The sequence below is a fragment of the Hydractinia symbiolongicarpus genome, chromosome 3, assembly GCF_029227915.1.
Source record: "Hydractinia symbiolongicarpus strain clone_291-10 chromosome 3, HSymV2.1, whole genome shotgun sequence".
Lineage (NCBI taxonomy): Eukaryota > Metazoa > Cnidaria > Hydrozoa > Anthoathecata > Hydractiniidae > Hydractinia > Hydractinia symbiolongicarpus.
The window spans coordinates 17108613-17122756 of NC_079877.1; the positions used below are offsets into that span (position 1 = coordinate 17108613).

At 41.2% G+C, this 14144-nt stretch overlaps 3 protein-coding genes across 3 annotated transcripts; all 3 read right to left on the bottom strand.

Annotated features, from left to right (window-relative positions):
* Positions 1 to 445: 445 nt before the first annotated feature.
* On the bottom strand, positions 446 to 1021 carry LOC130636886 (uncharacterized). Its single transcript, XM_057446735.1, has one exon. It carries the CDS (start codon positions 1019 to 1021, stop codon positions 446 to 448), a length of 576 nt encoding a protein of 191 aa, XP_057302718.1.
* Positions 1022 to 1069: 48 nt separating this feature from the next.
* On the bottom strand, positions 1070 to 2174 carry LOC130636887 (uncharacterized). Its single transcript, XM_057446736.1, has 3 exons — positions 1408 to 2174; positions 1188 to 1350; positions 1070 to 1102 (listed from the first exon to the last, which is right to left on the bottom strand). Exons 1-3 carry the CDS (start codon positions 2172 to 2174, stop codon positions 1070 to 1072), a joined length of 963 nt encoding a protein of 320 aa, XP_057302719.1.
* A 772-nt stretch (positions 2175 to 2946) lies between these two features.
* Positions 2947 to 6486, bottom strand: LOC130636888 (uncharacterized). Its single transcript, XM_057446737.1, has 8 exons — positions 6358 to 6486; positions 6028 to 6194; positions 5719 to 5786; positions 5416 to 5472; positions 5078 to 5359; positions 4840 to 5036; positions 4397 to 4707; positions 2947 to 4321 (listed from the first exon to the last, which is right to left on the bottom strand). The coding sequence occupies exons 1-8, from the start codon at positions 6484 to 6486 to the stop codon at positions 2947 to 2949; spliced, it is 2586 nt and encodes an 861-aa protein (XP_057302720.1).
* Positions 6487 to 14144: the final 7658 nt, after the last annotated feature.

A 14144-nucleotide genomic window follows, 5' to 3' on the forward strand; every position in this document is an offset into this window, starting at 1 on the left:
ATATGAACAAAACGAACATAATAGCCGATGTTATTCATTTCTAGCAGGCGGCTAGCTGTAACTAACAAGGACTAATGTTTTCCTAGAAAAAGGTTCTGCAAATATTCCGTCTCGTCATAATGAATACAAAATATAAATTTCTAGCAATAAGTTCTAATAACTAACAATTGTTTTGTAGTAAATAAATTTCTCGTATTGATTTACTGATTCATCTCGAAGTCAGCTTGGTTTTCAATCTGATCTCTCGCTATAGCAGATGCATTTCGTTTCGGTCGAAATTCGTTCGCTTAAGCATTCAAGGTTGACGTTACGTTGTCGTTGTTCGGTGCGACGTCGCATGAAAGTTCTAAGGGATAGAGATGTTGAACCGCTCGTTCTAAGGTGTTCTTGCTCGTTCGTAGTTCTACCGCTCTGGTAATCCCGTCTCTGCCAACGAAGGTATTCGTTACGACACCAATTGTCCATTTTCCTCTGTTCTTTCTGTCTCCCTTGTCTCCCTTGACACGACATCTCCAGGTTTCGGTTCTGCTCTCTTCAGCTCGTGCTTCAAGTTATGTCTTTCTCGAAGTGATCTCACATACTCTTGAGACCATCTCTGCCATGTAGCTTCCTTACATCTTTGAATAAATTTAAACCTCTTCCGCAGATCTCCTTTCTCGACATCATGCTTATCTTTTTCAGTTGGAACTCGATTGATTTGTCCAAATATCAAGCTGTTGGGCGTAAGAATTTCTTGTTGAATATCATCTTCGACGTATGATAAGGGCCTGTTGTTGAGAGTTTGTTCAACATCAAGTAATACATCCTCCAACTCAATAAATGATAAATAAGTTTTTCCAATAGCCTTGTACATCGCTTGCTTAACAAGACCAACCAAACGCTCAAACTGCCCATCCCACCAAGAAGCACGACTTAGATTGAACTGCCATGTAATATCTTCTCTTGCAAGATAATCGTTCAATCTTTCACTGTTCATAATTTTGTGTAGCCATCTTATAGCAGACTCGAAAGTTTTTTGCATTATCCGAGTATATTTTCCTTGGTCTTCCTCTTCGGGCTGTGAACCTCTTTAAACTTCGGATAAATCCTTCAGTTGTCTGATCTGGTAATAATTCGAAATGAATGGCTCTGGAAAGGCTACATGAAAACAGAAGAATATAAGCCTTTTCTTCTTCATTGTTGCTTACTTGACATATGAGTGGTTCTGCATAATCCACTCCTGTTACTTCGAAGGCTTTCGTTCCTGCCACTCTATCCTTGGGGATTAATCCTGTTGGTGGTTCAGCAAAGGCAATGGCACGATGTATTTTACATCCATGACATTTGTGTCTGATTCTCTTTGTCAATTGCCTCAATCGGGGTATTCAATATTCCCGTCTAACTTCCGCCATACTCAGTGATACTCACCCACGGAGCGTTCTTTTGTGGGCTTTCATGACAATCTTTTCAGCTAACAAGGACTTTTGTGGCAGGTACAAAGGATAGTGACCTTGTATTCTACCTCTACATTCGAACAATCCATCGGCGTTCTTTTGCAAATTTAGACGAAGTTTGTCTTCCGTAAAATCTTCAGAATCTTCAAATTCCTCTTGAATTACTTTGATTAGCAATCGTTTACTTTGATTCACCTCTTCAGTTGTTAATGGACCATGTACACCACCCTGGCGGCAGTTGGTGATAAAGCGTAATATCCATGAAGACATGCGAATTACCTTCCGCAATTCATACTTTGCTAACAGGGGTTGGAAAGTAGAATCTTCCTTTTTGTTAATTGCTACTGCAAGGACTTCCTTGATTCGCTTCGCTTCTGACTCCGACTCCACTGAAGGTGTTGTTATGATGTCAATCGGCCAATTCTCCTTCTCCAACAGCCATGATGGTCCATCCCACCACAAACTATCTAGTTTCGTAAATGAGCATCCTCGGCTACCACAATCAGCTGGATTCTGTTCCGATGGAACATGCGTCCACACTATGTAGTTTTTCTTCTTAACCTTATCTACTCGATTACTCACAAATGGTTTATAGGATGCACTTTCTCTCACCCAATGTAACACAACGGTACTGTCACTCCATCCGAAGCACTCAGCTACAGGATATCGTTTTAATGCAGATCGAACATTTTCCATAAGATTAGCTGCCATGTGAGATGCAATGAGCTCTAAACGTGGCATGGTACATTTCTTTTTTGCTAGACGACTTTTTGACGTGACGAAACTCCTATATCGTGTAGATCAATTTTGTTGATAGGTTGCTCGAATTTAGCAAGCGTTATCGGCGGCTCAACTTTCGCAGAAAGTGAATCGATCCAGCGCTTTCATCTTCGAAATAATTCTTGTGACAAGGGTTGATCCCAGTTGAACTTCTGTTCGCAGACTTCTCGGTAAATGAGTTTGCCAACCAATAGAACAGGCGAGGCAAATCCAATAAGTCGAAGATTGACGCCAAAAATTTCAATATGCCTCTCTTTGTTTCTTCAACGTTCAACTCTTGTATATTGACAGCAAGGGTGTCATCCTTCTTTTTCCAAGCTAAGCCAAGAATCTTTGATTCGTTTTCTTTAACACCAAGGGTTTGTTTAGCACAGCTCTGTTCTGCACACGAGGCAATTGTTTCATCATCTTCTAGTTCTCTTTTATTCGAATGCCATTTATGCAGCACAAAACCGGCCTCAGCAAAGGTAGACTTGGCGATCTGTTTCTCTTTTGTAGTTTCTTTTACGTTAACACCTCCAGATATGAGGTCGTCCACATAAAGGTCGTCTTCTATTTCTTCGATAATTTCCTTAAGGTCATTGTGAAGCCTTTTCATCTGATCAAAGTGGACATCTATCGTTCCGTTAAGAAGAAAAGGTGATTGCCTTTACCAAATATAGCTCGTGTGAATCTCAACATTTCTACGTTTCTCCTCATCTGATCAAACGCCCAATGAAATCTAAGGCAGTCGCTATCTTCCTTTTTGATTTTTATTTGCAAGAAGGCTTGTTTCTCTACATAGACTGACTGATTTGAATTTGTTCCTCACGATGATGTTCCACAGCAGATTCTGCAATGGCAGACCAGTCTCAAGGCTATCATTAAGGGATGGGCTGCCATCATCGGGTCTACCAGAGGCGTCATATACAATTCTCACCTTGGTAGTCTCGGCCTGTTCTCGAACCACCGGTCGATGAGGAAGATAAAATTCCTTTCCACTTACTGCTTCGCAAATGACCTTTTCTATGATACCTTCGCTGAGTTGCTTAACCATTATTTCGTTGTACTCCTTCAACAACCCGGGCTTTTTCTTACGTTTGCTTAAAAGATTGTAGAGTCTTCCCAAACTTCCTTGTTTGTTGGTCTCTGGTAGCCCGTCCGTCTTCCATAAAAGACCAGTTTCGTGCCACCCTTCTGGGTCCTTAGTAAGTTGATTCTTGAACTTCTGGTAAACTTCGTTATGATTTCCGCAGCTTGCTTCCTTTAGTCCCAGCACATCTAATGCACAAAGGCGTTCATAGTCTTCACTGGAACTTCGCGTTAGATACAAGTTCCTGAGGTCAACAGATATTATCGTCCATCCCAGTTTCGTCAGTTCTGCTACAGGTTCGCCTGAGCTTCCAATTCGGGGAGCCGTTCTTGTTTTTATGCGAGCAAAGTCCGATGCACCGAGTATCAAGTGAACCGGAACTTCTTCTTTCGCATGATAACCTGCTATGTAAACATTCTTTAAGTGTCTGTAATTCTTCTTTAGATCAGAGAATCTCGGATTGGGTATTGATAACAAAGCTGACTTTTCGATCTTACTAACCTCAATGTTGATAGTGAATGTCTCATCCAGGCTTGAAATGGTGACGTTAAAGATTTCAATTTTCTTCTTTGAAGTATGAAGCATCATTTCTATTCTTTTCACTTCTGTTTTCTTGGGTTTCATGCTCAGTCGATTAATCAGGATGTTAGACGCGTACGAACTTCCTGCTCCAATATCTAAAAGTGCAAGACACTTCACTCCATTTACTTGAACCATAACAGTCGGATAGATGACAGGATCTTGTGTAGTAGCTAACGATGGTGTCCGAGTAACCTTGCTGCAAAGAGATGTGTGGTGCTTATTCTTACAATGCTGGCACCTAATTCTGCTAGGACAATTTACTGCTCTATGACCACTTCCTGTGCAATTGAAGCAGAGTTTTCTGTCGCTAACGATCCTTCTTCTTTCCTCGAACTTGTTTATCTTTTTGCAGCCGGCTGCCTTGTGATTCTCTTCGTCACAATAGATGCATTTTCTTGGCTTATACTCTCCTTGCTTGGTGTGCAATAAACTTTCTCTCTTTGGTTCTTGCTTTCTTTATTCATGAACAGCAATAGGGTTTCTCTCTGTCCATTTCTTCAGCGATTCTAAGAGTTGACCAAAGTTCCACTCTTGCCAGTCATCATCCAGTTTCACTAGATCGGCACGTATTGAGGGTAACTTGTCCAGCGTGAGTCTAACGTATCCATTGATTTCCTTCAATTTTCCCATAGTTTCTAACGACTGTACATTCGTTGTCAGTTTTTCATAAAATTCATGGACCTTCTGCACATTACATTGATGGATTATCGGGAGGCTCATAATCGCTTGAATTTGAGCGTTTGCCACTTCACTTGGTTTCCCATATTTCGTTTTAAGGATTGATTTTGTTCTCTCATATCCTTCGCTAGTAAAAGGTAGTCCTTCGATAAATACCTTCGCCTTAGACCCAACAAGTTCTTTCAGGTACGAAAATTTTGCAACCGCAGATAATGTAGATTAATCGATCTCCGACTCGAATTGCCCCAAAAATCTTTGCCAGTCAAGATGGGTTGCTTCAAATTTGGAAATCACCAACTTTGGCAGTTTCACCTTCACTTCTTGACCTTTGTTCGTTCCAATTGTTTTTCCGTCGAAATTCATTCTCATCTTTCTCATCTCTAATTTCATCCGTTCTAACTTCAATTCTTCTTCATACTTAGCGTTTCTTTTTTCTTGTTCTTCTTTCTCTCGTTCAGCAGCTGCTTGTTGTTCCTCATCTTGCTTTATTTCTTTAATGGTTATCTGCCAAACGCATTTACTTTCTCTTCGCTCATCTCTTCCTTGAACATTAGCATCTGCGCATTCGTTTTAAGCCGATGCGCTTCGTCTCGTTGTTCTTCGATTGATTTGAGAGTTCTTTCCAGTTCCTTTATTTTTCTCCTGGCAAGTATTTTCGGCACTGCCTTTTCCGATAGTTTTAGCATCTTAAAAATGCCATCGATATCCTTGTTAATTCTTTCTGATGTTGCCATGGTTATGTCCTTTCTTCTTATCCTCTCCCTTAAATTTGATGCTCGTCTCTGCTTCCTTGCTTCTCGCTGCTCACTAGCTTCTGTTGTTGAATCCTCACTGCTCACTTGTGTCTGTCGTTGAATCCTCGCTGCTCACCTGTGTCTGTCGTTAAATCCTCACTGCTCACTTGTTGCCCAGTGCTGTAGATTGCCACTGGTGCATTTAAATTTCAGGTTAATAGTTTATTTAATGTTTGTTGTTATCTCGTTTCCACTTGATGATTCGCTCTTGATTTAAAATTTCTTTCTATACTTGATCATTTCATCTTTCACTTCTGCATGAATTCACAGTTCAAATGTATGACGCACGTCTATGAAGAACGTGTTCGCACTTTAATTTAAAAATGGTAGCAATTTCGAGCCTGGTTTTCGAGGGGTAGTGGGGCGTATATTAATTTACCTTGTAGGCATTGCAATGCATTTCTATACTTTTTAACAAGTAGTTCGTTCTCTGGGCTATTCGGCGAACTGAAGTATAATGTCGTATGTCAATAAGGTATAGAGAATCAGGTAATTATCATCCTGTTGAAACCCTCTAATTTCACTATCAATTGCAAGGGGTCTATTTCACGGTCAATGTCTTCGATGTCCTTATTTTTGACAGTCCGCCTCTCCCTGGCTTTGGCCAGGCAACCCATACAACTTTTCGTTAGAATATTTCTCCTAATTTTGAACCTGTCTGGGGGAAGCAGTTTTTTGCATGTCCTACAACGTCCGATGTCCATTTAGTATTGCGGTATCAACACTTGGTTCCTTCCATAACTCCTGTTTGTCCACTCTATTTGGGCTTCGGCACGATACTTCATCGCAACCATCGTTTGGAGACGGCCATTTCACGACTTGCCCTGCCTGCTGCAAAATAGGCCACCATTGCCTCTACGACAAAGAGAAATTTACCATAGGCTCATTTTGGAGGTATCAGTGTATTTTTGTACCACCCCTGCTTAATTGCATATTCGTCGAATAAGATCGCTGCCATCATAAAGCCGGCGTGCTTCAGGCCATCCTCCAAGTCCATCTTAGCCCCTGGCCTAGAAACCCCCAAAGCCTTCTTTGCTCCCATGGCTATGAGAATAGTGTACGATACTAATCTGACGGATTCCCAAAGGAAGTCAATAACCATGGTCTCTTTTGGCCCCACATTGCTATCATCATGCTTGCTTGTCATTTATTAAGTATTATTTTTTTTAGCAAAATTCATTGCATCTTGAAGATGTCAATATGGGGCTGAGTTTTGCCTTGTTTCCCCTGCCGGGGCTCAGGTGTGGTGTTTTGAAATTTGTTTTTGGACTTATACCACCATATACCAACCCCTATTGCCAATACGGCTAGTGTTCCTACCCCATAGATGTGAACCGACTGTACGGAACTGGCTCCAGAAGAGGTTTTGACTTTAGGCTCTACAGTACCCTCTTGTTGTTTCATTTCTTCCTTCCTCTTCTGCATCAGTGCCGCCAACTTGTGTCCCTGTGCAACTCTTCCCGGATGCTTTGGTGGTTTTGTAATGACTCTCTCCTCTTGTTTCCGATCTTCTTCACTTATTTTCTTATAGCACGGTTTCCTCCACCGTATCCGCCTCCTTCACCACCTCCTCCTGCTTCTTTTTGCTCATATGTCTCGCCGTGTGAGACAGGACCAGGAGCGGTGCAAGACATCTGCCGATGGTGCAGTACACCATGATCCCGAGATCTGTCATAGAGTCTCGGATTATAGAGTCTTCTTCGATATCCCTTCTCAGTTCCTTGACATTGTTGATATCCACAAAGTTGCCAATCATGTTGGCATACAGATTGACCGCGTGAGTAGACAGTGCTTTTGCGGTCTTTTCTCCCTTGTACGTACTCGGTATGGATCTTTTCTGCCACCTCATCAGGAGCCTTGTCGACAACCCTTCTGTACACTTCTTCGGTAAAAGGTGTCCTTTGCTCTTACGTAAGGCCTCCTTTAAAACCTGACGTTTATCGATAGGTTTCTCTATCTGTTCGTATTCTGCAGAGGCATTGTCAAAGACATCCTTTTTATTATACGTCGATATCGAAAAAGTATGTAGGCCATCATGGCACACGGCAGGAGTATAGCAATATATAAACACACACCGATTTTATTCCCTACACCATCGTCATGTACAACTCGCTTGTCATAAAACGCCGAGAGCCCGAGCTTGTTTTGTTAGTACGTGATTATACCCTGCTCATGTACCCGAAAGTCTAAGTTTTGGCCATGTTTAAACCACCCTTCAGTGCACTCAGGTATCTGCTCCAGGCCACAGCATTTTGCCTTTTTGATATGCCCTTACATGAGAATTTAGTACCCTTTTTTCCTTCAACGAAATAACACTTGGCTGTCAGGGCAATCATCCGAAACCCAATGTATCTGCTTTAAATAACCCTCCTGTTCGACTCGAGTACTTATCAGTGACAAGCCAGTTTTGTACGTCTTTGTCGTACTGGTCAAGTAGTTTGGGGCAAATGACATCTCGTAATTCTTCCCCAGAGATGGCAAAATACGCACTGTCGGTGTCCATGTAAATGTACTCAAAGTCCCGACGATCCACGTACTTGTCCAGAAAATCGCAACAAATTTCGAGCATGCGCAACTTCGCGAGTTGATACACCGCGATACCACACTGGTAGGCTCTATCAATAGTACACTTGTGTTTGCCCCTTCTGACCTCATACGCATCCCAATCTCTTCCAGGTCCTCGAGGTACGGACTACGCAGGGCTGCATCAATCTCCTTTTCATCCCTTGTAAATGTAGTATTTGCATGCCTCGCCAAATCTTTAATCTTTGCCGTATCTCCCGCAATACGCTTGTCGTGGTCTTTATCGGCCTGTCGCCGTGCATCGGCAATCTCTTCCGGGAACCATTCAAAGGGCCTACCTCTGACATACTTGAGAAACTGTTAAAAGGCAGTCACTTTCAGCCCATGGTCAAGGTATCAATTTAGCACAGGGGTATACGGTAGAATTTTTTCAGCTTTTATCAACCCCAGAAGCTTACGTGTGCCCGGAACACGCTTGCGACCCTTAGTTTTTAAGTATTCGTGCATGTGCTCGGGGATTTAATAATCAGGTATCTCCTTGACGACAAACAGGGGAGCCATTTTACTAAACTTTTCGCGCAGATTTTTGGGTACCTCGATATCAACCTGGTTAAACCCAAACAACGATCCATCCACCACACCTCGTGCTAGTAGCTCTAAGTTATGTGCTGATGTCAGTGTGGCCACCTTGATCAGCTGCTCCTTCCCACAAAGAAAGTCTTGCATCAGGGTACTCGGGTAGAGCATGTTTGCATCATACCCTGGAATGGTCTTGCACTTGTGGGGTTCGTTGTACACGTGAGATCTGATACCCGTCACGTCTCGTTCGTGGTATCTACAGAATACGATCGCGGGACCACCCACCAGGCCTCATTCCTCGTACATTTGTCACATGTTTTCCGTACCTTCCTGCAGGCCTTACAAGTCTTGCTATAACAAAAGTCCTTACACCTATGTCTGCATGGGTCTCCCGGAGCGTATAGCTTTAACTTTGGGTTTAGCCGAGAGAATTGTTCAATACGTAGCGCATCGACACGCCTGGAATACTGACCGCATCCTTCAAAATATCCATCTCGTCATCATAATACCGCAACCTCGTTTTGTCCACGGCTTCAATGGTTCCACATCGGCCAGGTTGTACTCACGCAACCAGTCCATCATGGTGACGCAGCCTCGCCCGTAAAACTCGGCGTGGAATGTCTCGTACTCTTCGCTGGGTAGTGTGTTTTTCCCACTTAGCCGGCTATAAAAGTCCTCGTGAACCACAGGTCCAGCATGGTTCAACTTCTCATGGCTCGTCAACCATTCATACGGAAACACAAGCTTTTCAAGCTTGCATTCCAACGACCTGCACCAACCGTCATAGCTTAGACCAGGAGCAAGGAAATTTTTGATATCTAGAAATTTAAACCTCAAGGTAGTGAGGAACATGTAGTCATTATCTTCTTCACCACCTTGATCTTATCGCCTTGCGCGATATCTTCGGCAAAATACTGCTTGATCAGGTTGATGTCGTACTTGCCAGAATTAAACCCTATAACGGCTACCTGATTTACCCACTCGTTCCACAACTCCTGGTTCTTTTTGGAGAGCATGTCAAAGTCCTCAGGCTTCGGGTACATTCTCTCGATCTCTTTCACAATGAGGGTATGCCTCTTTTCCAGCTCCTCCACAAACTGTTTAACCAAAACCTTGGGGTCCTCGTGCTCGATCAACGTCGGGTGGCTATTTAAACTATCGGCAATACCAACACTTATTGGAACTTGTCTCGAAAGGTATGTTAGATCGGATTTTGCTGGTAATTTAAAGGTGATAGGAGGGCTTCTAAATCAAATACAATGTAATGAGAATATGGTCTGAACTCCTTCTGAATTCGTTCCTTCTAAAGGCGTAATTAAACTTCTGTCTACATACCTTGCACTCCCAGTGTTGGGTCAGCACATCTAAATCCTTGATGTAAAAACAGTGCCCGTCCAGCATGCCAAGATTGATGCCATCTAAACATTTTTGTGTTGCTTTTAACCATAGACGAGTCGCCATGGTGCCTTCTCAGAGTTTGTCTTGGGCTCAAAGACCCTAATGTTGACCTTGAATTGCTTGGCAACGCTCTCCAAATCCACCAGCCTTGTGAGGCTCACGTCCTTACGCCTAAGCTTAGGGTTCCCTTGGTAATCTCGGGCCAGGCGAGGGCTGTTTTTGTTAGACATTCCGTTCCCCGTACTACATCTGCCCTCTCCTTTAACGCAAGACATCTCCAGAAGCATAGTTTGTCCGTTCTGGCATCTTCACCATCCATGGCGTAGATGCACCTTTTGTTTCGCAACCAACCCGGGAGAGGGCCGCATCCCAAAAAGAGGTTCACACGTACTTATCACCTTGATCTGTACGTGATCAAAGACAATTTTTCCCTCATATGCCCCCGGAGTCTCGGTGGTCCTAACAGGTGGTAAATAAGCCTTATTCAAAACTCGTGATCCTCCAGATCGAGGCGCTTCATTTTGCATTCTTCTACGAACGCTTCAATTTCCGCTATACTTGATATCGACCTGGAGCTATTAGTTTTATGGTAATCAGACACATCGCCCCCATCCTTATAAATATGACAGCCAAAGCTGTACACAACCTTAACGCGCATGTCCAATTGTGGTGTAATTTTTTGGATAATCGCTTCATTTAGAGGTTGTTTTAGATGCTTGTTGGAACGCCATGTTTTGATCCTATTTCCATCCTCCAACATCTGGATATCGTCCTCGGGGCCTTGATATTCAATATCCTCCACGTAATCCTCCCTTGCCTCCTGTTCAATCTGATCGTGAAGCGTTGTACCTGCCGAAATTTGTCCCTTTGCCTTGTTGTAATAGAATGCAACGGTATCCCGCACACTCTGTAGTCGATCGGCAAGGGCGTCGCGGGTTGTTGCCACCGGTGCTGACACGGTGCTATATAGTTTACTAATGGCATTCTTAAACCAACTCATCTTTATTATATACACAACAAATTCAGAGGATTTCATTCTGCCCAACTAACGCAGTTATTCCCCTTTTTACTGCGCATGCGTTGATTTTTAAGGAATTCCCCCTTTCTACTCATTTTTGTATGATAGGGACTTAAAAATGATATGCATGACTAAGCACCGCTTATTAAGGATTTTTCATGCATATCAATAGATTTTTATGCAATGAGGCGTGACGAAAAGTTGTGACGTCACAAGTGAAATTGTGTATGATAATTTTTAAAAGTGTTTGACCGTGTTTTTTAAAAAGTGTGGTTATACTCCATCCCTACACTAGCTTATCGTGGCCACTAATATGTATCGCTTCTTTTTTCTTTTGGAATAAAACTTTTAGGTCTACATGTCTTTTGTCATTATATTTTCCCTACCAAGGCGTCCCGTGTGTTAGCATTTTCCCCAGGATTTGTCAACATGTTCACGGTTATGCTACGAAAAGTTTTATTTTAAATCATTCGGAACGCCTTCGCGGGAACATGTTAAAGCGGATGTGTTTCGGCTATGAGCTCTAGATTTATTGCGAGATGGGGGATATCCAGTATTAGCTTGTGCTTCGATTTCATTCATGAAATCGGGATTACCTTACGTAATTCTCAATCTGGTTGGGAAATATGAAGACGAATTTTTACTCGTTTTAATGCCTTCTCTAGCCACAACTGAATGGAAATCAGTCTTCAGTTTTATTAAAAACCTATTCGTTAGACAAGTACATCTATGTTATATTCAGGCCTTCTTAATCTGCTCTATGCCCTGATCCCAGCCTCTAGGGTCTTACGCTTCTTATATCCCGAGGTGCTGCTTTAGGTAAATACAATATATTTTTAAATCACGTTTTAGTCTAAAGTGAAAAATGTCTACGAAGAAAACCTCAAAATGTTACAACTGCATGTGATTAAAAACGCTGTCTCCAGAAATATTACAGTTTTGTAACAACTATACTATCGTCAAAGTTGGAATGTTTACAAAACATGGATGGAAAAGTTTGCTGTGTCACAGGTTAAATGTAAGTGTGAAGAAATTTAAACGCCCTAAATATTTTACCATCATACAATTGTACCAACCTCTTGCCGGAATAGCACAGGCGTAAAGGGAACGAGGTTGATAACTTTATGTCATTTAACTTATATACAACAGGATATTTATATTTAAATTTTCGCCATTGCGACAATACGGAATAAACGTCAATTACCCATGCTGAACGAATTTCTGATATTTACGCACCAGAGAATCACAGGGAGAACCTTTCCATTTCCTTCGCATTATTGTTGCGTTAAATTTTGTTCCTTTTTTTGTGTATACACGTCGTAATTGGTTGGGTGTTGCGCAACGTAAACTAAAATGCAGCGCTTGAATAACGTCAGTTAGAGCAAAATTGATTGAAATATGAGAAGATAAAAGATTTAAAATATAGTAAACCTACTTGACGCACCTACATTGGGTTTTCTTGTAGTGCTGATGCAGCATTGGCGACGTCATCGACGAGCGAGAGACGTCACGTTATTTACACCATGTTCTCCTAACAATGTTTTACCAGAAGTCGAGAAGTGCTTTGGAAAGTTGTCGTCACAGATGACTATTAATTGTCGCGTCATTTTGCAGATGAACTGTGGTTACTCGTCGTGTAATGGTATTCAACAGAGGATATTATACACGGTGAAGTATTTATCATTATTACACGGGTAAAAGGGCTGCATCGATATTTTCGAAAATCGTGCAATGTGATTGGTTAGAACTTACGTCATAGCGGGCAATATGCCACGGTATTGCCCGCTACCATAGCAACCGTGTTTAAAGTTTAAATATGGTAACATTAAATGTAAACAAGAAGCCCTGGGGGCTCTAAGAATTTCCGCGCGCTACCAAAATATTTGATGAAAACCTGCTAATTCGTTGTGTTATTGTGCCAAACATTCGAAGGGGTTTGGTGCATGAACCTCCGAAGATAAAGCACACCAGTGACATATCTTACAACAAACGCAAACAAAACGAAACGTGTCATATTAAACTCACATTTTAAAAGAAATTGCTAACAAAAAATACAGCCTATCATTCATGGTTGAAAGTCTTGCGATTGAAACGTTTATGACAAAAAATCAAAATTTTGATGTGACCATCATTTTCAGTATACTTTTTTTATTAACTGTGTCAATTTTTGTCGAAAATAAAGCAGTTTTAATTTTTGGATAAATTTTGGCCTGAAATGACATTTAGGTTACAAAAAATCAAACTTTTGTACCATCATCATTTTCAGCATACTTTATTTGTTAACTGTGCCAGATTTAGCTGAAAATGAAGTGATTTTAATTTTTGTCCTAATTTTGGCCTAAAATGGCATTTAGGTGACAAAAATCAAAATTTTATGTCACCATTATGTTCAGCATACTTTTTTTGTTAAGTTTGCCAATTTTTGTTGAAAATGAAGTAGTTTTAATTTTTGGACCAATTTTGGCCTAAATTGACATTTAAGGTGGAAAAAAACCAAAATTTTGATGTCACCATCATGTTCACCATACTTTTTTTGTTAATTGTGCCAAAATTTGTCAAAAATAAAGTAATTTTAATTTTTGGACCAACTTTGGCCTAAAATGACATTTAGGTAACAAGAAATCAAAATTTTGATGTCGCCATCATGTTCAGCATGCTTTAATTGTTTACTGTGCCAAATTTTGTTAAAAATAAAGTAGTTTTAATTTTTGGACCAATTTTGGCCTGAAATGACATTTAGGTAAGAAGAAATCAAAATTTTGATGTCACCATCATGTTCAGCATACTTTATTTGTTAACTGTTCCAAATTTTGTTGGAAATAAAGTAGTTCTAATTTTTGGACCAATTTTGGCCTAAAATGACATTTAGGTGACAAAAATCAAAATTATTATGTCACCATTATGTTCAGCATACTTTTTTTGTTTAACTGTGCCAAATTTTGTCGAAATCAAATACAAATTTTGGCCTGAAGCGTCAATACTAGACTTCCCAGTAGTTAAGGAGCTTGGGTACGAAGTTTACATCTGTGACGACGTGAAATCCCAGGGTCGATTTTTTCTCAAAAAATGCTCCGAAAGAAAAAAACGACGGTTTTAAAGAATTTCCTACGCCTTCGGGCGCGGAAATTCAATAAACACGGAAAAAAGTAAACAACACGCGAAACAGAAGTGAAACAGAAGTGAAACTTACTTTTATCTTTTAAAGAATTCAATGTTGTGGCTGCAATGAAAACCTGCTATGTTTACAGGACCGGCACAAGGACAATTGCCGCTGTGAGAAAGTGACA

Coding starts and splice junctions, on each gene's coding strand:
- LOC130636888 (XM_057446737.1), bottom strand. CDS start 6,486: ATGACAAGCAAGCATGATGATAGCAATGTGGGGCCAAAAGAGACCATG. Junction 5,787..6,027: donor CTAAATGGACATCGGACGTT/GTAGGACATGCA, acceptor ATTATACTTCAG/TTCGCCGAATAGCCCAGAGA. Junction 5,037..5,077: donor AATGTTCAAGGAAGAGATGA/GCGAAGAGAAAG, acceptor TAACCATTAAAG/AAATAAAGCAAGATGAGGAA.
- LOC130636886 (XM_057446735.1), bottom strand. CDS start 1,021: ATGCAAAAAACTTTCGAGTCTGCTATAAGATGGCTACACAAAATTATG.
- LOC130636887 (XM_057446736.1), bottom strand. CDS start 2,174: ATGCCACGTTTAGAGCTCATTGCATCTCACATGGCAGCTAATCTTATG. Junction 1,351..1,407: donor CACAAAAGAACGCTCCGTGG/GTGAGTATCACT, acceptor ACCCCGATTGAG/GCAATTGACAAAGAGAATCA. Junction 1,103..1,187: donor CAGAACCACTCATATGTCAA/GTAAGCAACAAT, acceptor AATTATTACCAG/ATCAGACAACTGAAGGATTT.